This window comes from Ictidomys tridecemlineatus, chromosome 4, assembly GCF_052094955.1.
Source record: "Ictidomys tridecemlineatus isolate mIctTri1 chromosome 4, mIctTri1.hap1, whole genome shotgun sequence".
NCBI classification, from domain to species: Eukaryota; Metazoa; Chordata; class Mammalia; order Rodentia; family Sciuridae; genus Ictidomys; species Ictidomys tridecemlineatus.
Window position 1 is genome coordinate 50,288,735 of NC_135480.1, and position 21,265 is coordinate 50,309,999.

Consider the following 21,265-nt stretch of genomic DNA (forward strand, 5'->3'; position numbering starts at 1 on the left):
CTGGAAAAGAATTTGGGTCACAAGTTTTCCTTTCTCCTTTTTCATCTGGTGTATAATTCAGTAATTATTAAGACAAAGGTATTAAATAAAAGGAGTTTCTCTAAGAAATTATGCCCATCCTTAAGCACTTGCAAAACAGTCTTCTTTCTACTTTCCACAGCGGTAGTGATTACATCAAATACTTGAGTAAAGGAATTTCTAACACCTAGCTGTTTGAAACAGAAAGCTGGGCTGAGCATCAGTTTCACTCCTCTTTTTCACCTGACACTACCATCAAATCCTATCAATTCTACCTTCTACTTATCCCTTGAACTTCTCACGCTCTTTATTCCTGCCTACAACAATCAGAATATCTTACATCTAAATTATGACAATGGGTTTCTGAGAAGTTTAATTTCTTCCAATCTAATATTTCTTCAATCTAAAGAGTATTCTAATATACAAATCTGGTGAAGTAGATCTCTTACTTTTCCTGAAAGTCAGGAGCAGCAATTGTTTAACTAGAGGAATTAAACTGACAAATATCATCATAAGCCATTCAGAAATATAATCTAGATGTTGTGTAAGACTTCCTTTTTTTTAACAACAAAATCAACTCCAACCTCCTGTTGCTTCTATATTATCCATTTTAAAATAAAAATAATTATTACTATTGACTAGTACTAAAAACAGGTTAGTCACAAGGTTAAAGTTTAGTTTGCTCAGTGAAATAAAACAACCATAATTTATTTCTGCAAAATAATTTGGGGTTTGCAAAGGATATGTAAATTAAGGTTAATCCAATTAATTTAAAACAGAAATTAGTTGCTATAAAAGGATAATATTTGAAACAGATTGGCTAGCATTACATTTCAGACAAATCAAAATATTTAATTACTAATAATAACTTTTAAAAATGAAATTTCTGAAAATTAAGAAAGATAAATGGAGCTTTAAAAATAATCTCTGGTCTACACTAAAGGAAAGAAAAACTCAATTATTTCAACTACCAAAGATTCATTTTTATAGTTCCAATAGTAAACTTCAGAGGTAAGTTAGTTTTGAATGATTTAAGTGATTTTTGGTATAAAATATTACACTAGCTAGATTTTAAAGTTTCAGATGGGCTTGAGTTGATTGTCCAAAGAAGATGACTTTACTTAAAAATTCAGAAATTAAAAGTGCTGTATAGTAATAGACATAACAACAGTCATGTGGCAACATCGTGTGGCCAGACATTGCCAGTTCTTGGTTCTTTCTCTAAATATGTAAGTGCAAAGCATAAGCACTCCAAACTTCTTTTCTTCTATCTAAAGACGTGAGGAGCTTAACCCCCAATAGAATCCCACCTGAAGACTAAACATGTTGTAGGTAAACACAAAATTTAATATTATGTGTCCTTTATTCTTTAAAAAAAATGACTATAGCTTTCTTTTTCTATATATATACATATACATATACATATATTTATGCTCAGTTTTTTAAAACTAATAAGACTATATACAGGGGGGCTGGGTTGTAGTTCAGTGGTGGAACGCTAGTCCAGCATGTGCGAAGTACTGGGTTCGATTCTCAGCATCACATTAAAAAAAATAAAGGTATTGTGTCCAATTACAACTAAAAAACTTTTTAAAAAAAGACTACACAGGAAAATATGGAAATCCCCAGTAATTCCATAACTCAACACATACACACACACACATACATGCAGGCTTCTTAAATATAAACAATGAATTAGAATCTTCATGTTGTTTTCCAACTTCCAGTCTTGTCAGGTCTAACTCATCCTTTTAATAGCTGAATAGTATTTTAATAGTATTTTTTAATACATGAATCAATAATAATTTACTTAATTTTGTTTCCATGGGTCTTAGGTTAGACTTTTTTTATATACTCCTAAAAAATAATTCTATGATGAATGCCTACATAAAACTTTGCATAGTTTCTGTTTCCATATGTAAAATTTCTGGACCAATCACATTTATTCTTGAATTCAATTCTAATATAATTTAAACAAATAAACAAAAGGCACTTCCTTAAAGTTCTAGTCTAGCCACTTTTAACAATAACTTTATACTCAACCTTCTGGTCCATTCTTTATTTCACCTGTAATTAAATCTAATATGTGGCTACCATTCATAGATTTCATCTAACTTCCAGAATCACTTTTGCCTACACTAATCACACTGAGGTGAAATTTCCTCCTTCGGGGCTGGGGTTATGGCTCAGCGGTAGAGTGCTTGCCTCCCATGTGTGAGACCCTAGGTTCAATTCTCAGCACCACATAAAAATAAATAAATAAATAGAGATATTGTGTCCATCTACAACTAAAAATTGAATATTAAAAAAAATTTCCTCGTTCCCCAACTCCAATTTGGGAACTGATAAAGGGGGGAAAAACCCCACCCTCTACAATATAACTTTCTAAAACATTTAAATGGAAAAGGTATTTCTTAGAATTGGGAAAATAGGGCAACAACCAACATACATATATATATATATATATATATATATATATATATATATACACACACACACACACACACACACACATATATATATATTTTTTTTCCCCTTTCTCTTCAGGGTGATTACAGATGGTGAAAATTTTTTGCTATTCTCTTCCTTCTTCCCATGAATCTGGACTGGCAGGGTGAACATCTAGGACCCTTAGAATGTGACAAAAATGATACTGTGTAACTTGAGGCAGGGCCTTCAGAGAAACTAGTAACTTTGCTTTTGTACTTCCTGAAACCTTCCCTCTTATAGCACTTAAAAAATCCAATTGCTCTGGGATCGACATACAATCCACAGAGAAACTGGCCACTTAGTGGAAGCACTCGTCTGATGTATGAGAAAAACCTTCTTTTACATTCCATCCAAAGCCAGCAACAGGTGAATGGAACCAAGTAATGATGTCACTTGCAGCAGAATTGAATAGCTAAGTCCTTGCCCAAATCCCATCTCAAAGAATCGTGAGTAAATAAACTAATTGTTCTTTTATGTCATTAAATTTTAGGGTAGTATGTTACAAAGCAATAGATAACAAAAACACAGTAAAAAACAATTAAGCACACACAGATACTAGTTGAGAAAGATGTGGTAATAGTGGTGTTGGGGGTGAAGGAGCCCATTTTAGTGTTATACACAATATATAAGAAAAGACCTCTGAGGATGTATCATAATCTTGGAAAGGAAGAAATTTTTTTTTTTTTGGTCAAAAGAGTTCTATGAATTCAAGGAATCAGAAAAGCCTAAAGCATGTTTCTTATAGAAAAACATTTACTACATATTAGTTGAGCTATTAAAATGGCACAAAGTTGTCTAGCCAAATACAAAAAAGTATAAATCATAAAATTAAAACTACTTATTTTATAGACAACTCATAATACTATTATACTTGTGAGAATAAGGACAAAGTCATCATATTTAACACCATACATGCTGAGTGTTATGCCCAACCTCATCAAAGAAACTAAGCTAGATTTACTGGCAGAATCTGAAGAAAGCCATAATCATGTTTACAAAAGCTAAAACAAATTGTGATAAAAACATGGAAAGCATAATTTTCTTCCTAAGACAGAACTGCTGCTAGGAACACCCAGACATGGTTAACATAGAACATTCTTCCAAGAAACTCTAGAGCCTGATGAAAGCACATTTGCCTCTTAAATCATCTTGTTTCCTTTTCTTGTCATTTCTCATGGTTCTAAATTCAAATCTGACTTTTTAGATGTTAACAAGCATAATTTTTAAATAAAATAATTCCTAGGTGTTTCTTATTAAAAAACACAAAGTACACAACTGATGGTGTATGTTCAACTTGTCATCAGCATGCAGAAAACAAGTTAATATTAAACAACATTTAATTTTTCTGAGAAAATAAAAGCCTAAGATAAATAATGAAAATATTATGAAGTAACCTCTACCTCAACATTTAATAGCCAACCCATTTTCTCTCAAGATTGCCTTCCTTTCAAGGATATTAGAAAGAATATCATGGTTGTAAGTAAACATACACACACTCAAAAGTCCATTTTCTTTAGTTCATGGTACAGAAGCTACATGAGGTAAGAAATTAAAGCTTAGAGCCATAGTTCATTATTAATATATTGTCACAGATTAAAAAGAGAATGCTTGTATGAATATTTTTGCTCATTGAATTTTTTTTTACATTTTGGAATAATATTGTATATTTGTAATATTTAAATACATATTATTTAACTTTTTAGAGTTTCTGGGCACAATGAATTCTCCAAAAATAAGCAGTGTTTAAGAAACATGTAGCTACATTTTTTTTCCATTTGTATTTTCTCTCACCAGTATGTATCCACAGGTGCTGAGTATTGCTGAATACCTTTTAGAGGCATTGTCACATTGTCAATTTTCACATTTCAAAATTTTCTCTATGCTATGGTTATTGTGGTGAGGATCAAATGTTGTCCCTTTCTTAGAGTAATGGTACAATGGTCTCATTTGTAGAGCTTCTCTCCAGTGTGTTTTCTCTGATGCCTAGTAATATATAACTTAAAATGTTTCTACATTCTCTACATTTAGATGTCTTCTTTCCAGAATAAGTAGCCTACTGGTGAAAAGAACTGATTTCTTATTAAATGCTTTGCTGCATTGTTTCAATTTGTAGGGGTTCTTTTCTGTATAAATTCTGTTGTTAATAAGGTTTAGTCTTTCTTTTTTTAATGCTTATTTTTTAGTTAATTTCTTAATTAATACCTTAATTTCACTTATTTATTTTTATGTGGTGCTGAGGATCGAACCCAGGATCTCAAATATGCAAGGCTAGCACTCTACCATGGAACCATAACCCCAGCCCCAAGGTTTAGTCTTTCTTTAAAAGTATTATTACTTTATTCACATTTCAAATTCACCAGGATGTCTTCTGCTGTGGTGAAAAAAGTTTTATTTTTTAGGGCTGGGGATGTGGCTCAAGCGGTAGCGCGCTTACCTGGCATGCGTGCGGCCCGGGTTCGATCCTCAGCACCACATACCAACAAAGATGTTGTGTCTGCCGAGAACTAAAAAATAAATATTAAAAATTCTCTCTCTCTCCTCTCTCATTCTCTCTTTAAAAAAAAAAGTTTTATTTTTTATTAAAAGCTTTTCCACATGTATTCACTTTTGTAGGGCTAATCTCCAGTGTGAGTTCCGTTGTGGTGAATAAGGCCTGTTTTATTGCTAAAAGCTTTGCCACATTCCTTATATTTGTAAGGTTTCTCTCCAGTGTAAATTCTTCTGTGGCAAATAAGCAATGTAGTATTTGAGTAAAAACTTTGTCACATACTTTGCATTTGTGAGGCTTCTCTCCAGTGTGAGTTCTGTTGTGGCAAATAAGGTGTGATGTTTGACTGAACGCATAGCCACATTCTTTACATTTGTAAGGCTTCTCTCTAGTGTGAGTTCTTCTGTGGCAAATAAAGCCTGATTTTTGAGTAAAAGCTTTGCCACATTCTTTACATTTGTAGGGCTTCTCTCCAGTGAGTTCTGCTGTGGTGAAGAAGGTCTATTTTTGACCAAAAGCTTTGCCACATTCTTTACATTTGTAGGGTATCTCTCCACTGTGATTTCTCCTCTGGTGAATAAGGTTTTATGTGTCACCAAAAGCTCTGCCACATTCTGTACATTTGTAGGGTTTCTCTCCACTGTGAGTTCTCCTGTGGTAAATAAGGTCTGATTTTCGACCAAAAGCTTTGCCACAATCTTTACATTTGTAGGGCTTCTCTCCAGTGTGAGTTCTACTGTGGCAAATTAGGAGTGATTTTTGACCAAAAGCTTTGCCACATTCTTTACATTTGTAGGGCTTCTCTCCAGTGTGAGTTCTGATGTGGCAAGTAAGGTATGATTTTCAACAAAAAGCTTTGCCACGTTCTTTAAATTTGTAGGGCTTCTCTCCAGTGTGAGTTCTGCTGTGGCGAATAAGGTGTGATTTTTGAGCAAAAGCTTTGCCACATTCTTTACATTTGTAGGGCTTTTCTCCAGTGAGTGTTCTGCTGTGGTGAATAAGGTGTGATTTGTGACCAAAAGTTTTGCCACAATCTTTACATTTGTAGGGCTTCTCTCCAGTGTGAGTTCTACTGTGGTAAATAAGGTCCGATTTGTGACCAAAAGCTTTGCCACAATCTTTACATTTGTAGGGCTTCTCTCCAGTGTGAGTTCTTCTGTGCCAAATAAGATTTGATTTTTGACCATAAGCTTTGCCACAATCTTTACATTTGTAGGGCTTCTCTCCAGTGTGAGTTCTTCTGTGGCGTATAAGGTGTGATTTTTGACCAAAAGCTTTGCCACATTCTTTACATTTGTAGGGCTTCTCTCCAGTGTGAGTTCTGATGTGGCAAATAAGGTGTGATTTGTGACCAAAAGCTTTGCCACAATCTTTACATTTGTAGGGCTTCTCTCCAGTGTGAGTTCTGCTGTGGTAAATAAAGACCGATTTGTGACCAAAAGCTTTACCACAATCTTTACATTTGTAGGGCTTCTCTCCAGTGTGAGTTCTGCTGTGGCGAATAAGGTTTGATTTTTGACCAAAAGCTTTGCCACATTCTTTACATTTGTAGGGCTTCTCTCCAGTGTGTGTTCTGCTGTGGCGAATAAGGTGTGATTTTTGACCAAAAGCTTTGCCACATTCTTTACATTTGTAGGGCTTCTCTCCAGTGTGAGTTCTGCTGTGCCAAATAAGGTTTGATTTTTGACCAAAAGCTTTGTCACAATCTTTACATTTGTAGGGCTTCTCTCCAGTGTGAGTTCTGCTGTGCCAAATAAGGTTTGATTTTTGACCAAAAGCTTTGCCACAATCTTTACACTTATAGGGCTTCTCTCCAGTGTGAGTTCTACTGTGCCAAATAAGGTTTGATTTTTGACCAAAAGCTTTGCCACAATCTTTACATTTGTAGGGCTTCTTTCCAGTATGAGTTCTTCTGTGGCGAATAAGGTTTAATTTTTGACCAAAAGCTTTGCCACATTCTTTACATTTGTAGGGCTTCTCTCCATTGTGGGTTCCTCTGTGGTAAATAAGACCTTTTTTTTTACTAAAAGCTTTGTAACATTCTTTATATTCGTAGGGCTTCTCTCCAGTATACATTTTCTGGTGATGAACAAGGCCTGATTTTTTATATGATTTCTGGTGTTCACTCTCACTTGTAGTTTTCCATATTTTCTTTTGTGGTAAATAGGCAAGATCACAACTTCCATATTTTGCACTTATCACTTCATGTAATATATGTTTTAGGCCCTTTTCTGGTGAATATTCTTGGATATGATTAGGAGTCATGGCCAGGAAGGCCAAGTTTCTATAGTTCTCAAGCATCACATCTCTATATAAATTTTTCTGAGCAGGCTGAAGGCATTCCCACTCCTCTTCAGTAAAATCAATGGCTATATCCATAAATGTTAACAGTTCCATTTCCTGGCTCTCAGGGTTCTCAGTGTTCTCCCTGTGGTTTGTTTTCAGATTCTGCATAGCACAGACACCTGGGCTCCGGATCCAGGACAGAAGCCTACAAAAAAGGTGCTCATTGAAAATTATAAAATGTATCAGCCTCATTCAGACCATGTTATTTTTAATTGATAGTCACTGGGCTACTCATGAAGGTCCTAATTTACTTAAAAGTAAAAGATTTTTAAGATCATCTCACCACCCTATCTCAAAGATACTATTTATGTGGTCTTTATCTAAGTGGTCTCTTACCACACTTGGGGAACACAAAAGAGATTAATTGAGGAGTTTTGGAGAAATAACTTAGAGCTAAAGGGACCCAAGGATAATTAAATATTATGTAAGGGTTAGAACAGAATACTACATCATAGTAAAGTCTAGGTTTATAATGCGCACAGAATATCAAGAAGGTGATAATTTTATTTATGCTTCATATAAGATTCTGGGTTGTAACTCTGTAAATTATTAGATCATTTAAGTTCTAGCACTATTAATAATTCAGAAAATAGCTGGGTATGGTGGTCATCCCAGCAGCTCAGGAGGCTGAGGCAAGAGGATTTTGAGTTCAAAATCAATGTTAGCAACTTAGCAAAACCCTTAGCAATTCAGTGAGACCCTGTTTCTAAAAATCAAATATTAAGAAAAGGAAGGGCTGGGGATGTGGCTCAGTGAGCCCCTTGGTTCAATCCCTGGTATTTTTAAAAAAAAAAAAAAAAAGGTTTTGAAAATATATATAAATGTAAAAAACAAACGAGTACCATACCCAAAGTCAAAACAAAGGGTTCCATGGCTTTTATATCAGTCATTGACTAAAAGCAAGGGACTATGAGACAAATTCATGGAAAATTACTTTCAGTTATTAAAACTAGACAGAAATAAAATAGCCAAATAAGCATAAGATTTAAGACATGCTTTGTTATTAAACAAAATATTAACATGCTGTTACTTGCTCTGCTGATTATCACACTAAAGCAATTACATCAGCAGACTACCTGTAAAAATTTCTTCTTCATTTCATCAAAGATATTTTGTCTGCATCTCCAAAATACATCCTATGGTATATAAGAACAAAATTAATTATCAATTGTTTCTATAAGATAAAGGAGTAAGACAGGGAAATGATAGCAATAATAGACATTAATGTGATACAATACCTATTAAAGTAATTTTTATGCTAGCTTCAGTCTTGTATGATTACTAAAAACCTATAGTATAATGATAAAGAATAAGATTAATGCAGGACACAGGCATATTTTAAAAGAGAGGTAGCTTAAGAATTCCTTGTAAATCAAATGTGCTAAGCCACAAAATATTTTCAATCCACTAAAAGTATTTAGCAGTTACTTTCTAAATCAAGAGATCCCTGATTTTACTATTTTATAAATTTGGATTTTTCATAATAGCTACTCATAAAATAAGGCTACTTAACATTATCTCATACAACTATTTCCCCTTAATATAAGCCTTTTTCTTACCGTAAGACAAGCTTTTTATCAATAAGAAAGTAAACATTTAAAAAAAAATCCAAGTAACCCATCATCAAGAGATAATCTGAAAGATCTTGGTATTACAACGTTTTATGCTTTTTCTGTACATACTTATCTCCCTCCTCCTTCTTTGGTTAATAAAAAGAAAACAACATAGTGATTTAAAGGGCAATTTTGGTTTTACAATAGAAATATAATTCTAACAGCAATAAGTTTTTTTAAAATAACAAATCTAAAATAACCTCTACAGTAATTATTAACTATCTGATATACATTCTACCAGAATCTTCTCCATTCTATACATATATTTAGTAGAGAAATTTTAATTTATAACCAAGTAAGATCATTTTATACACCCTTATTTAAATTATTTCTTGCCCCTCAATACTCCCCTTCCTGTGCCAAAACATTTAGTTTAAAATTTGCAGTGTTCCAAGTCCAAAGCCAGCCTCAGCAATTTACCAAGGACTAAGCAACTTAGCACCCTGTTTCAATTTTTTTCTTTTTTTAAAGGACTAGGGATTAAGAACAACAACAAAAACAGTGCAGCCTTTCATTATAGACAAACTAATTTAACTAATCTGCTATTAACAGGCATCTAAGCACCTTCAAATTTTCACTCCAAGCACTGCTTGTCTACAAGGCTATATACTCATGTTTAGGATTTTTGATACCTTTCTTCCACAGACCCGTAATGAAGTACAATCAACCATCAAAACAGTTCTAGGTGTTTAGAATATATATAGTTACAAAGCCCTTATCCTCAAAGAGATGACAAGAGGACAGTGGGAACTAAACCACAAACAAATCTAGTCTATGAAACATCCACCATCCTCCTGCTCTTTGTATTTCTGTGCAGTGTACCTAGAATACTTTTCCCTTGGTAGCCTCATAAATATTGTGGTAGCTTTAAAATATGCCCATAAATTCTTATACATGACTCCCAGAAAAAAAAATCAGGAGTCTAAGTTATAGTGCCTTTCAATATGGATCAACCTTAGTGACTCCCTACGCTATATAACATAACTTTCAAGATTGGGTTAGAAAAAGTAGTGACAACTCTTGGCTATTCCTCAGATGCTTGATCTTAGAGACCAGATACTATGCTATGAGGAAGCCAAGCAGCCATATGAAAAGGCCATGTGTAGATGTGCCAGCTCAGCCCAAATGAGATCCCAGTTGAGAACCGCCATCAACTAGCTTACAGCTAAGGAAGGCTTCAGATCATCTTCCAGTCCCCAGCCTCTCAGCTGCCTTCAGCTGCCAGCCAGCACAGCATAAACAAGCTGTCAGAGACCAGTCTTGACCAAAGTGCATATTGTTTTTATCAAAAGTCACTGGATTTGGGGACAAATTGTTATACAACAACAGATAATCATAAGAGCCCATTTCTTAGTCAGGTCTCGCTCTCACCATCTTATTTAAACACAATCCTCTAGGTACTCTTAATCTCCCTTCCTTACTCAGATTTTTCCATAGTTCTTACAGTCACTTGATATATCTACTAATATTTTACTTGTTTATTGTCTGGCCTTCAAAAAACTTGTATTCTGAGAAAATACAAAATAGCAGACTGTATTTATCCTCCCCCATTAAACAAGTTAAAAAACTAGATTAAAAAAAAATAAAATGTTTGGAAATGTAGAACAGGTAACTCAGGACAATGAATCCTGTGAAAGCAACAACAAGGTACACCACCTTTCAAGCTGCAATAGAGGGAAGAACCCAGATAGAATGCAACAATCTTCTTGAGCCAAAAAGATGGAAGTTGGGGGTTTGGTGTGGTGTGGGGATGCAGTTTAGCTACAATTCACAGGGCAGTCAACAGGAGAGAAGAAAGCATAGAGATCTGCAGAGTGGTGCTCCTTAAGTATTCAGCTGAGTACTCCACATCATATATGTATGAAGAAGCTACCTGAGGCAAGTAAAGGAGTCTTAAAGATAAGGTAGGTTCCCTCCAGCCAGAGTTAAACAAAACCTCCTAATACACAAGCCATCAAATAAAAGCACTCAGTAATAAGATCAAATGAGGCTAAATTTAAAAGGCTATTTCTATCTAGCCTCCCCAAGTTTAGAAGAACTGCATCTTATAACAGAGCTTGAGAATATTTATGGAATTAAAAAAAAAAAACTAGCATCTATCAAGGTAAAATTCACAAAGTCTAGTATCCAACTGAAAATAAACAAAGCAAAGTGGAAAAATGATCTAGAGTGAGGGGGAAAACCTACTGATGAAAACTAATACAGAAATGGTACAGATGATAGAATTCATAGAAAAGCAGATTATAAAGTTTATATTTCATATTTCAGGAACAGAAGACAGTATGTTAAGGGAAATCATGAAAGATTAAAAAAACAAAAAGCCTAACTCGGGTTTCTAGAAATGTAAAGTACCATATCTGAGATGAGTATACAATAGATGGGATGAACAGATTAGGCAATACTGAAGAAAAGATTAATGAACTTGAAGACACAGCACTAGAAACTTAAAAGTAAAAAGGTGAGATAAAGAAAAAGGGTTAAAAAACATGAACAAGGGGCTGGGGATGTGGCTCAAGCGGTAGTGCGTTTGCCTGGCATGCGTGCGGCCCGGGTTCGATTCTCCAGCCCCACATACAAACAAAGATGTTGTGTCCGCCAATAACTAAAAAATAAATAAATATTTTAAAAAAAAAAAAAAAAACATGAACAAAAGAGAGAGATAACTTTATACCAGAACCATGGAGGACAGTAGAAAGTGGCATAATATTTTTCAGATGCTTACAGAAAATAATTGTCAACCCAGAATTCCAGCAAAAATATCCTTCAGGAATAACCCAGGAATTGCTTTAGTAATCAAGCAGAATTCAAGACATCCTCAAATAAAGGAAAACTCCTATGGAGCTACCCTAAATGAAAAGTGAAAGGAAGTTCTGTAAATAAAAGAGAGACGATCAAAAGATCAAAGAACATAAGAATAAAAGCTATTGTAAGCAAAAGCATTACTAATTATAATACTTTCCTTCTCTTGAATTTTTATTGACTGTTGAAGTAAAATTAAAGCACTGACTGATGTCTGTTTAACGCAATTATATTAAATACAGGGAAGGGTAAAGGAAAATAAAGTTTCTACATTTCATTTGAACTAATAAAATAACACCAATAGACTGATAAATGGGTATATATAATGTAATACCTAGAGAAATCACTAAAAAGTTACCAAAGAGATACAATAACAAATACCACAAGTTAATAAAAATGCAGCTTTAAAAAATATCAAATTCACAGGAAGTAGGTAAAAGAAACCAAGAATGAAAACAACGAAAATGGCATAATTAAGTTCTAATGTTAATCATGACATTAAATGTAAATGGTCTAAATATACCAACTTAAAGAAAGAGACTAGCAGAGTATGTTAAAAAAAATAAGATATGCTGTATTCAAGAAAATCAATATATATTTATATTTATACACAGATGCAGACATATGTAAAATACATTACTATAGCAAACATATATGTATCAAATACAAGCATATGTGAAGTTACATACAGTGCACGGTTCATGTAAAAAATATTTTCTATGAAAGTAAAGGGAGAGAAAAATATACCGTACAATAATTAATCAAAATAAAGCAAGAGCCAGGTACAGTAGTGTACATCTGCAATCCCAGTGGCTCAGGAGAGTCTAAAGCAGGAGGATGGCGAGTTCAAAGCCAGCCTCAGCAACTCAGCGAGGTCCTAATACAATTCAAAATAGTCCTGGGGATGAGGCTCAGTGGCTGAGTGCCCCTGGATTCAATCCCCAGTTCCAAAAAAATTTTTAAAAATTAAAAAAAACAAGCAGGAATTAATATAAAAAGTTAATATCAGATAAAGTAGATGACTTAGGAATAAGAAAATTATTGGAATCAGAGATAAAGGGGGCTGCCCACCAAGAAGACACAGCAATCTTAAATGTGTATGAACTAAAAAAACAGAGCTGCAGAAATGTATGCCAAAACTGATAAAACTGAAAGAAGAATTAGACATAGCCATGATTACAGTTGGGAGACGTCAACACTTGCTCTATCAAACACTGGTAGAACACCCAGATAGAAAATCAACAACGACACAGAAAATCGGAACAATATCATCAAACAAGATCTAATCAACATTTATAAAACATTGCAACAAACAAGCACAAAATATGTATTCTTTTTCAAATGTTCACGGAACATATAGAAAGATAAGACAACATTCTAGACAATAAAATAAGTTTCACCAAACCTAAAAGAATCAAAATTATATGAAATGTAGTCCCTGAAAACAATTAAAAAAAAAACCTAAATAAATGGAGAGATACAATATGTTATTACACTGGAAGGCTCAACAAAGATGTTAGTTCTTTCCAAATAGCTGAATGGGTTTATCTTAGTCTGTTTTATGCTGCTATAATAGAATACATGAGACTCAGTCATATATAATGAATAAAAATTGGGGGGCTTATGGTTATAGAGACTGAATTTATCAAGATGTCAACATTTGGCAAGGGTCTTCTTGCTGCACAGTAACATGGCAGAAAGCATCACAGTGTAAAAGGACAAAAAGAGAAAGGAGGGTGAACTCACTTCCATGATAATGAATCCATTCCTGCAGTAATGGCATTAGTCCATTCATGAAGGCAGACCTCTCTCAATATTGTTACAATGGCAACTAAATTTCAACATAAGTTTTAGAGAGTACAAACATTCCCTATCAAAATCTCAGAAAAAATCTGAAGATAATGAGAAGATTATTCTATAATTCACATGGAGACCAGGTATGGTGGTGTACACCAGCAATCCCAGCTACATGGAAACCTGAGGCAGAAGCATTGCCAAGTATGAGGCAAGGATAAAGAACTTAGGGAGACGTTGGATCAAAATTATAAAATAAAAAAAAAATTTAAGGGCTAGGGATATAACTCAGTGGGTAGGGCATTTGTGGGAGGGCATAGGTTCAATTCCCAGTATGGAGAAAAAAGTAATAAAAAAATTAACATGGAAAGCAAAAAGGATCTTAAAAAACAATAATGCGGGAAAACTTAAGTCTACCCAAGTTCATGATGCATTATATAGCTATAGTAATCAAGCCTGTGTAGTACTGGTAGAGAAAAAGACTCATAGATCAATGTCACAATAAAGGCCCAAACAAATACACCCAACTGACTTTTGACTAGGTACAAAAGCAACTAAATGGAGAAAAAAAGATAGTTCCCAAACAAATGTTGCTAAGAATAGACAACAAGAAGCAAAAATAAATAATCCTTAATCTAACCCCTAACCTAATACAAAAATTAACTAAATGTGGATCAGCTGAATGGTTAAACAAATTGTGGCACACCCATGCCATGGAAAACTAGTAAGCAACAGATAGGAACCAAATATTGATAAATGCAACAACATGATGAATCCCCAGAGAATTATGCTAAGTTTAAAGAAATGAACACAAAAAGATGCATAATTTCATTATATTCTTGAAATGTTCAAGTATGGAAATGGAGAACAGTTTTAGTGATCAGCAGGGATTAAAGAGAAGTTAAGGGAAATGAGTGTGGTTATAAAAGGGCAATATTAGGGATTCTTGTGGTGAAAAAAAAAGTCTTTATCCTGACTATATCACTCTGTGATACTGTGTTATAATTCTACAAGATGTTACCATTAGAGGAAAAATGGTAAAGAATGCAGGAGATGTATGTTTCATTTCTCATAACTTACAGAGGTATCTACAATCAACTCAAAAAATTTTATTTAAAAAATGTCTATTCTACTATTCAGTTTAATGTGTTAGAAAGTTTTTGTCTCTTTAAAAAAAGAGATATGAAAATTAACTCAAAATAGATCAAAGACATTAAAGCAAGAGCTACACTATAAAAACCCTTACAAGAAAACACAGGAGAAACACTTCATGACATTGAATTTGGAGATATTTCTTGGGTATAACACCAATACCCAAAAGAAAAGTTAAAAAAAAAAAAAAAACAGATAAATTAAGACTTCATAAAAATTTTACATATCAAAGTGCATTATCAGAATGAAAAGGAAACCAAAGGAATAGGGGAAAATATTTGTAAAACATATATCTTTTAAGATTAATATACAGAATACATAAATATATATTTTACTATTAATAACTGTCAAGGTTCCTGTGTATTAAAAATATAATAATAACAATAAAAAGGCTATTTTCTAGACAAACTCTTGCCCCAAGTAATAGGAGATATGTACAGAAGTAATGATAACTTCCATTGCTCAAGAACACAAAATTGTAAGCACCCCAAATGAGTTTTGATGGATAAATAAATTCATCCATACAATGGAAAACTACATAATCCTAAAACATAAACAAACTACTATAATATACATAAATATAGAGATTATCTCAAAACCATAAAAATAAATAAAAGGACCAAATCATAGCAAAATACTGTATATATCACAAATATCCACAAAATGATTGTTTTTACAAAGCCCAAAAATAATTTTTAAATGACCATTATATAATTGACACAGCAAGTAGTGAAAATAAAGGTAATATTAATAAAAACTTAAAATAGTAGTAGAAGTGAGGATACAATTGGGAAGGGATTCATAGAGAAATTCTATACTACTAATGACTTATATCCTGGTCAAGATGCACAAGTATTAGAGTATTTATTGTTCTTTTTAAAAAAATCTTTATTTTATTGGTTTATTTTTATGTGGTGCTGAGGATCAAATCCAGTAATTCAAGCGTGTGAGGCAAGCGCTCTACCATTGAGCTATAACCCCAGCCCAGTATTTATTATTCTTTAAGCTGTACTGAATTTATTCATTCACTCTTTTATACATGTCTCATCTTCACAACAAAATTAAATCAAAATAGAAACAAACACAGATAATTAAGAGTCAACATGAATCCACTAAGAAAAATGTGCATCTTATTAATTTCTTAGAATCTTATTTCTTTTTATATACAAATTGATATATCAATAGATAGATATATAAAGAAATATGAAAGACATAAAATATCTTGATGTTAGAAAAGTACTTCTGACAAAAATCACTCACAACATTGTTAAGCATAAAATGACAAAATGTGGCTAAAGAATTATCTCTTTGTAGAAATCATACTAAAAAACTATCCAAAAGATTTATCTATCCTTGGCCTTATTTTATTCAATATTTTAAGCAATTATTTAGATGAAACCATGCAAAAGAATTATCAATTTTAAAGAAAAATCTAAGGAACTGTTAACATTAACAATATGAATTTCAAAGCTACCTTAAAAGGCAGGGTCAAACAAGATTAAAAATAATAGCCAAAAAGTCTTCTATTTTTGTTCAAAAAGTAAAGTTGACACACATGATAATCTACCAATTCTATCTTCAAACTATTATGCAAGGAGACAAGTCTATATAGTGTGCAAATATGCATATGAAAGGATAATCAGGAAAATATTGTAAGTAGTAAGGATACAACAGAAGCCAAAAAGTAGGATAATTTATGAGAAGTTAAAAATCTATGTAAAAGTATTTGAATACCATGCAGTCAACTAAAATAATGCCATTAACTGGTCATGGTAACACAGGTGTATAATCCCAGTGACTGGAAGGGCTAAGGCAAGAGGATCTCGAGTTCAAAGACAGCCTCAGCAAAAGTGGGGCAATAAGCCACTCAGTGAGATTTTGTATGAAAATAAAAACTAAAAGGGGCTGGGGATGTAGTTCAGTGGTAAGGTGCCACTGTGTTCAATCTCCAATACCAAAAAACAAAAAACCCCAAACAATATATTAAGACACACACTGACTAGAAAAAAATGTTCAATATGCATAGCTAAGAAATAATGCTAGCTATAAAACATGAAATATAGCTTTCTCAAGCTAGCAGGTATCACCAGAAGCTTAAGGAGAGCCTGACCTTAAGACCAAGAGCCTGACCACCAGTAAGAAGGCATCCCTCTTCTGCAGATGAGGAACCTGAACCTCTACCCCTACTTTGCAGCAACAAGGGAATGTCCTCTTTTTCCCTGTTGATATGGTGTCAGGAAGGTATTCCAAAATAGAAAATTAAAATATTATCCAGTCTCATAATACCTAAAATGTTCAGGACAGTGAAAACAAAACACTTGTCATACCAAGATCCAAGAAAACCTCAATTTAAATGAGAATAATCAACAGATGTCAACACCAAGATAACACAAATGATGGGATTTTGTGATAAGGATTTTAAAGCAATCATTGTTTACACAATTATTAACACATATGAAACCAAAAAAATTAAGTCTCAGCAAAGAAATAACAGATAAAATAAATAAAATTAAAACCTGTGAGGATTCAAAAACAGAAAGAAGATGGCAGAAGAAATAATCAGTGACCCTGCAGATGAAAATACAAATAACCCAATCTGAACAACAAAGGAAAAATAGATATATGGTAAACACCTGGAGAGCTATAACAAAGGATCAAACATTCAGGTCATTCAAGTCCTGGAAGGAAATGAGAGAGCAGGCTTAAAAAAGTACTCAAAGAAATAATGCTGAAAACTCCCCCAATTTGGCAAATACAAAAACCTAAATATTCAAGAAGCTGAGCAAACCTCCCAAATAGGTTAAAGAAATCCAGGTCAAAATATACCATCATCAAATGCCTCAAAACTAAAAACAAAGAGTTCCAAAAGTAGTGGGAGAAAAAAATCTTTCCTATAAGGGTTAAACTATCAACTCAGAATTATGTGTCCAATGAAAACACCCTTCAGGAATGATGGAAAAATCAAGGAATTCTCAGATGATGAAAAACTAAGAAATTTGTTGGCAGCAGACCTAATCTGAAAGATTAACTAAAAGAAAATCTCTAGGAGCTGGGGTTCTGGCTCAAAGGTAGAGTGCTTGCCTAGCATTCGTGAGGAACTGGGTTCAATCCTAGGAACCACATAAAAATAACAAAGATATTGTGTCCACCTACAGCTAAAAAAGAAATATTAAAAAAGGAATACTCTAAAAAGAAACAACTTTGAATTAAAAATGAAAAATAATTTATAATTATTTTTAATTATTATTAATACTATTTTACAGGAGTGATTAGACTACTACCCTGATTAATACTGTGCAAAACCTTGTACTATAATTCAAAGTTGACTCAATGTTACGTTTCAGCTATTTTCACAAAAAGCTAGACAAATCATGAACTGTCATTCAAGTCAATGGGCTTTTTTTAGACAACTATTGATGCTGGAAAGTCACATTCAACTTAAATCATTTCAGGTTATAGTAAGTGTTCCAAAACAGTAACTAGCTATGAGGGTTTAAAATGACTATACATCTGTCAATTCCACTTCCAAATGAAACCATAAGAATGGAAAGCAGTGACTCAGATTATTTGTATACCCATGGTCATAGCAGCATTACTCATAATAGTCAAAGGTAAGGTAGATGCACCTTAAGTGTCCATCAACCAAAGAATAAGTAAACAAATGAATGAATAAATATTTCCACACATGCACAATAGAATACTATTCAGTGTTAAAAAGGAATGAGCCCCTGAGTTCAATCGCAGGTACCAGGGGAAAAAAAAAAAGCAATGAGATACTGGCACATACCTCATCATAGATGTACTCTAAGAATATTATAATAAGTGAAATAAAACCAGTCAAAACATGAACAAATACTATATGATTCCACCTACATGAGGTACCTATAAGTCAAGTTTCATTGAAAGTATAATGGTGGCTAAGGACAGGGAGGAATGGAGGGTTGTCTAATGGGTATAATGTCTAGGTTTTCCAGGATGAGAAGTTGTTTGACGGTGATAACACAAAAATAATGCTACTACCACTAAACCGTACACTTAAAAAATGGTTAAGATTGGGGTTGGGGATGTGGTGGAACACTTGCCTAACAATATGTCTGAGGCCTTGGGTTTGATTCCCAGCACCACCAAAAAAAAAAAAAAAAAAGTTAACATGGTAAATTTCATGTTATGTGTATCTTACCACAATTTTAAAAATTAAAAAAAAATTAAGTAGCTTATCACTGTAAATTTGTGGAAGTAACATAACTGTGCAAACTGGGTTTCTAACAGTTTTACATAGCAAACACATACTATTCAGTTATATTGTAGATTTTCATGATTTGAATGTATAAATACATACAGCAAAAAAGAAACATAAAAATAAATACAGATTTCACGTTTACAAATGCTCATTCATATATTTTCTAGCTCCCACCACTGAGAAGGACTAGAAGCAATGACATCCTTGTATCAATGAACACATCTAGTGTCCATATCTTGACTTCTAGGTACAATTTCCCATGCACAAAGAAAAGATCCAGAGGTCTGTGTAGAAACAGCTGAGAAAGTATAAGAAAAGCTTGTAATATCTTATACAGCCAAAAAATAAGCTCAAAGAATGGTGGGCATGCATGTGTCAAGACAACATAAGAAATCAGCTGAAAGGGCTCTCATTGGCCAAATCTGGAAAAATTTAAACATCAGAGTTTAAATTATTTATTCAATTTAAAACCTGACATTAAAAAAAGACTACTAAGACTGCTATACACAGTGGGAAATAATCAAATGGCTAAGTATATTTCTGTAGATATTTTGAAAATTTAAATATGTCCTGTTTCTTGAATAATATTAAAAGATTACTGTGGGCAATAAAGATTATAGAATGGCTATAAATGGCCTAATATTCCCTAAGGACCACATGGAAAAATTTATTTTCAGTATTTAAAACTGATTTTGTCTGCTTAAAATCTAAAATATAGCTATAAAAGTTAGCTGGCAGGAAACTAAGTTCTTATATCAAATATGTTTGATAATTTTTTTAAAAGAGTCAAACTTGTAAACAATTTATTCAAGTAGATGTGTAAAGTAAATTTAGAAACAAATCTATAAATAAAAGGTAACAAAGATACATAAATCAAATTTGATCCAAATCATTTAAATTTTTACTTTTTTTCAATTTTTAAACTTTAGAGAATTAAACTGGTGGTGTTTCTATTTTTGTGATTTCGTGTTTTGAATATTTCCATTTAATGAAAACTGACATTAGAATACTTCATTGAAATATATCAAGTTTCCCATGAGTCAGCCAATTTAAAATTCAAATTACAGCATTTGTAACCGGCCAAGCCTTTTTAATAAAACAGCTCAAGGATTCAATATAATTAGAAAATAATGCAAACTATAATTAATTAACATAAAAATTCAAGATTTTATTAGCCACTTAATCTTCAACTCCATCCCTACTAGGTCCCTCTACAATTTCCCTTATATGGCTCAGTTCTTGACTCTAGCTTCTTCACCAGTGTCAAATTATAGTCAGCATATTTAGTTTTAGGCTCAAATTTTTCAAATAAAATTTATTTACATATCTAGAATTTATAGAAGTTTTTGTTTTTTAAATGGAATTTAGCTCCTCTTATTTATACACTCAAAACAAACATATCAAAGGACTTAACAAGACTGGTCAGGAATACATAAATATTTTAGAAAATCATAAAAGATATTAACATGAACAAAATGTATACAGTAAAAATTATAAGTAGCTTTTTATATGCATGTTACTACTAAGAAATGAAAATTATCATTTTACAATCTTTACTATTAAAAATAATGATTAAGTGGAAAATCTAAATCCTTTTCATAATTCTTTTAACAAAATATATTCATTCAGGAAAATAATTTCATATTGTGTTATAGATGCTTTTGTAAAATAAAGTGTACTCTTAAAACTCTTTTAAGTAAATTTCTAGAAACTGATTTTGAAACTGCCAATTTTTTAAGCAGATTTTAAATTTTGAAATTTTTTTCATATAATAAGAAGGATTTTACTATTTAAGTGAAAGTTAACAATAATCATTCCCTGCTTTAATTTCCTTAATTCAAATCTTCATAACGGAGTTTTTCAAAAGAAGACTTTGTACATATTCTAACAATCAGTTCAAATTGTAAAGAAATTATATATAGATTCTATTTTACTATTTCAGCTAATAAAAATTCTGGGTAACTCATTTATCATAATAGATGTGGTTCAAGGTATCATGGTATGATTTTTTGAATTTGAACTAATGAACAACACATTATAACATAAATTACATGTTAATATATGGCATGTATCCAAAACCATATAACATAAAAAACATTCAAGTAATTAAAATTTAATAGGTTGACCTGAATAAAGTACATTTTAAAACTTTTTAAACATACATATATACATACCTGTCTTTGGTACTCTAGTATTAGGGAGTTCCTCAAGTACTGCATTCCATTTTCTTCTATACTATTTGTGAAATGAGCTTCCAGAACCCCATAGTACTATTATAATTATAAAATTCTTTTTCTATGTAACTTATTTTAATTGTTGCAACAA

General features: G+C 32.6%; 2 protein-coding genes across 4 annotated transcripts in view; both read right to left on the reverse strand.

Annotated features, from left to right (window-relative positions):
• Window positions 1-21,265, reverse strand: part of Usp47 (ubiquitin specific peptidase 47) — a 111,900-nt gene that overhangs the window by 73,359 nt on the left and 17,276 nt on the right. The gene's annotated exons all lie outside the window — the stretch shown is intronic.
• Window positions 4,174-21,265, reverse strand: part of LOC144377094 (uncharacterized) — a 34,360-nt gene continuing 17,268 nt past the window's right edge. The window contains exon 2 of the mRNA XM_078046483.1: window positions 4,174-7,487. Within this exon, the coding sequence (XP_077902609.1) occupies window positions 5,840-7,450 (1,611 nt within the window). The 5' untranslated portion in view covers window positions 7,451-7,487 and the 3' untranslated portion in view covers window positions 4,174-5,839. The remainder of the gene's footprint in view (window positions 7,488-21,265) is intronic.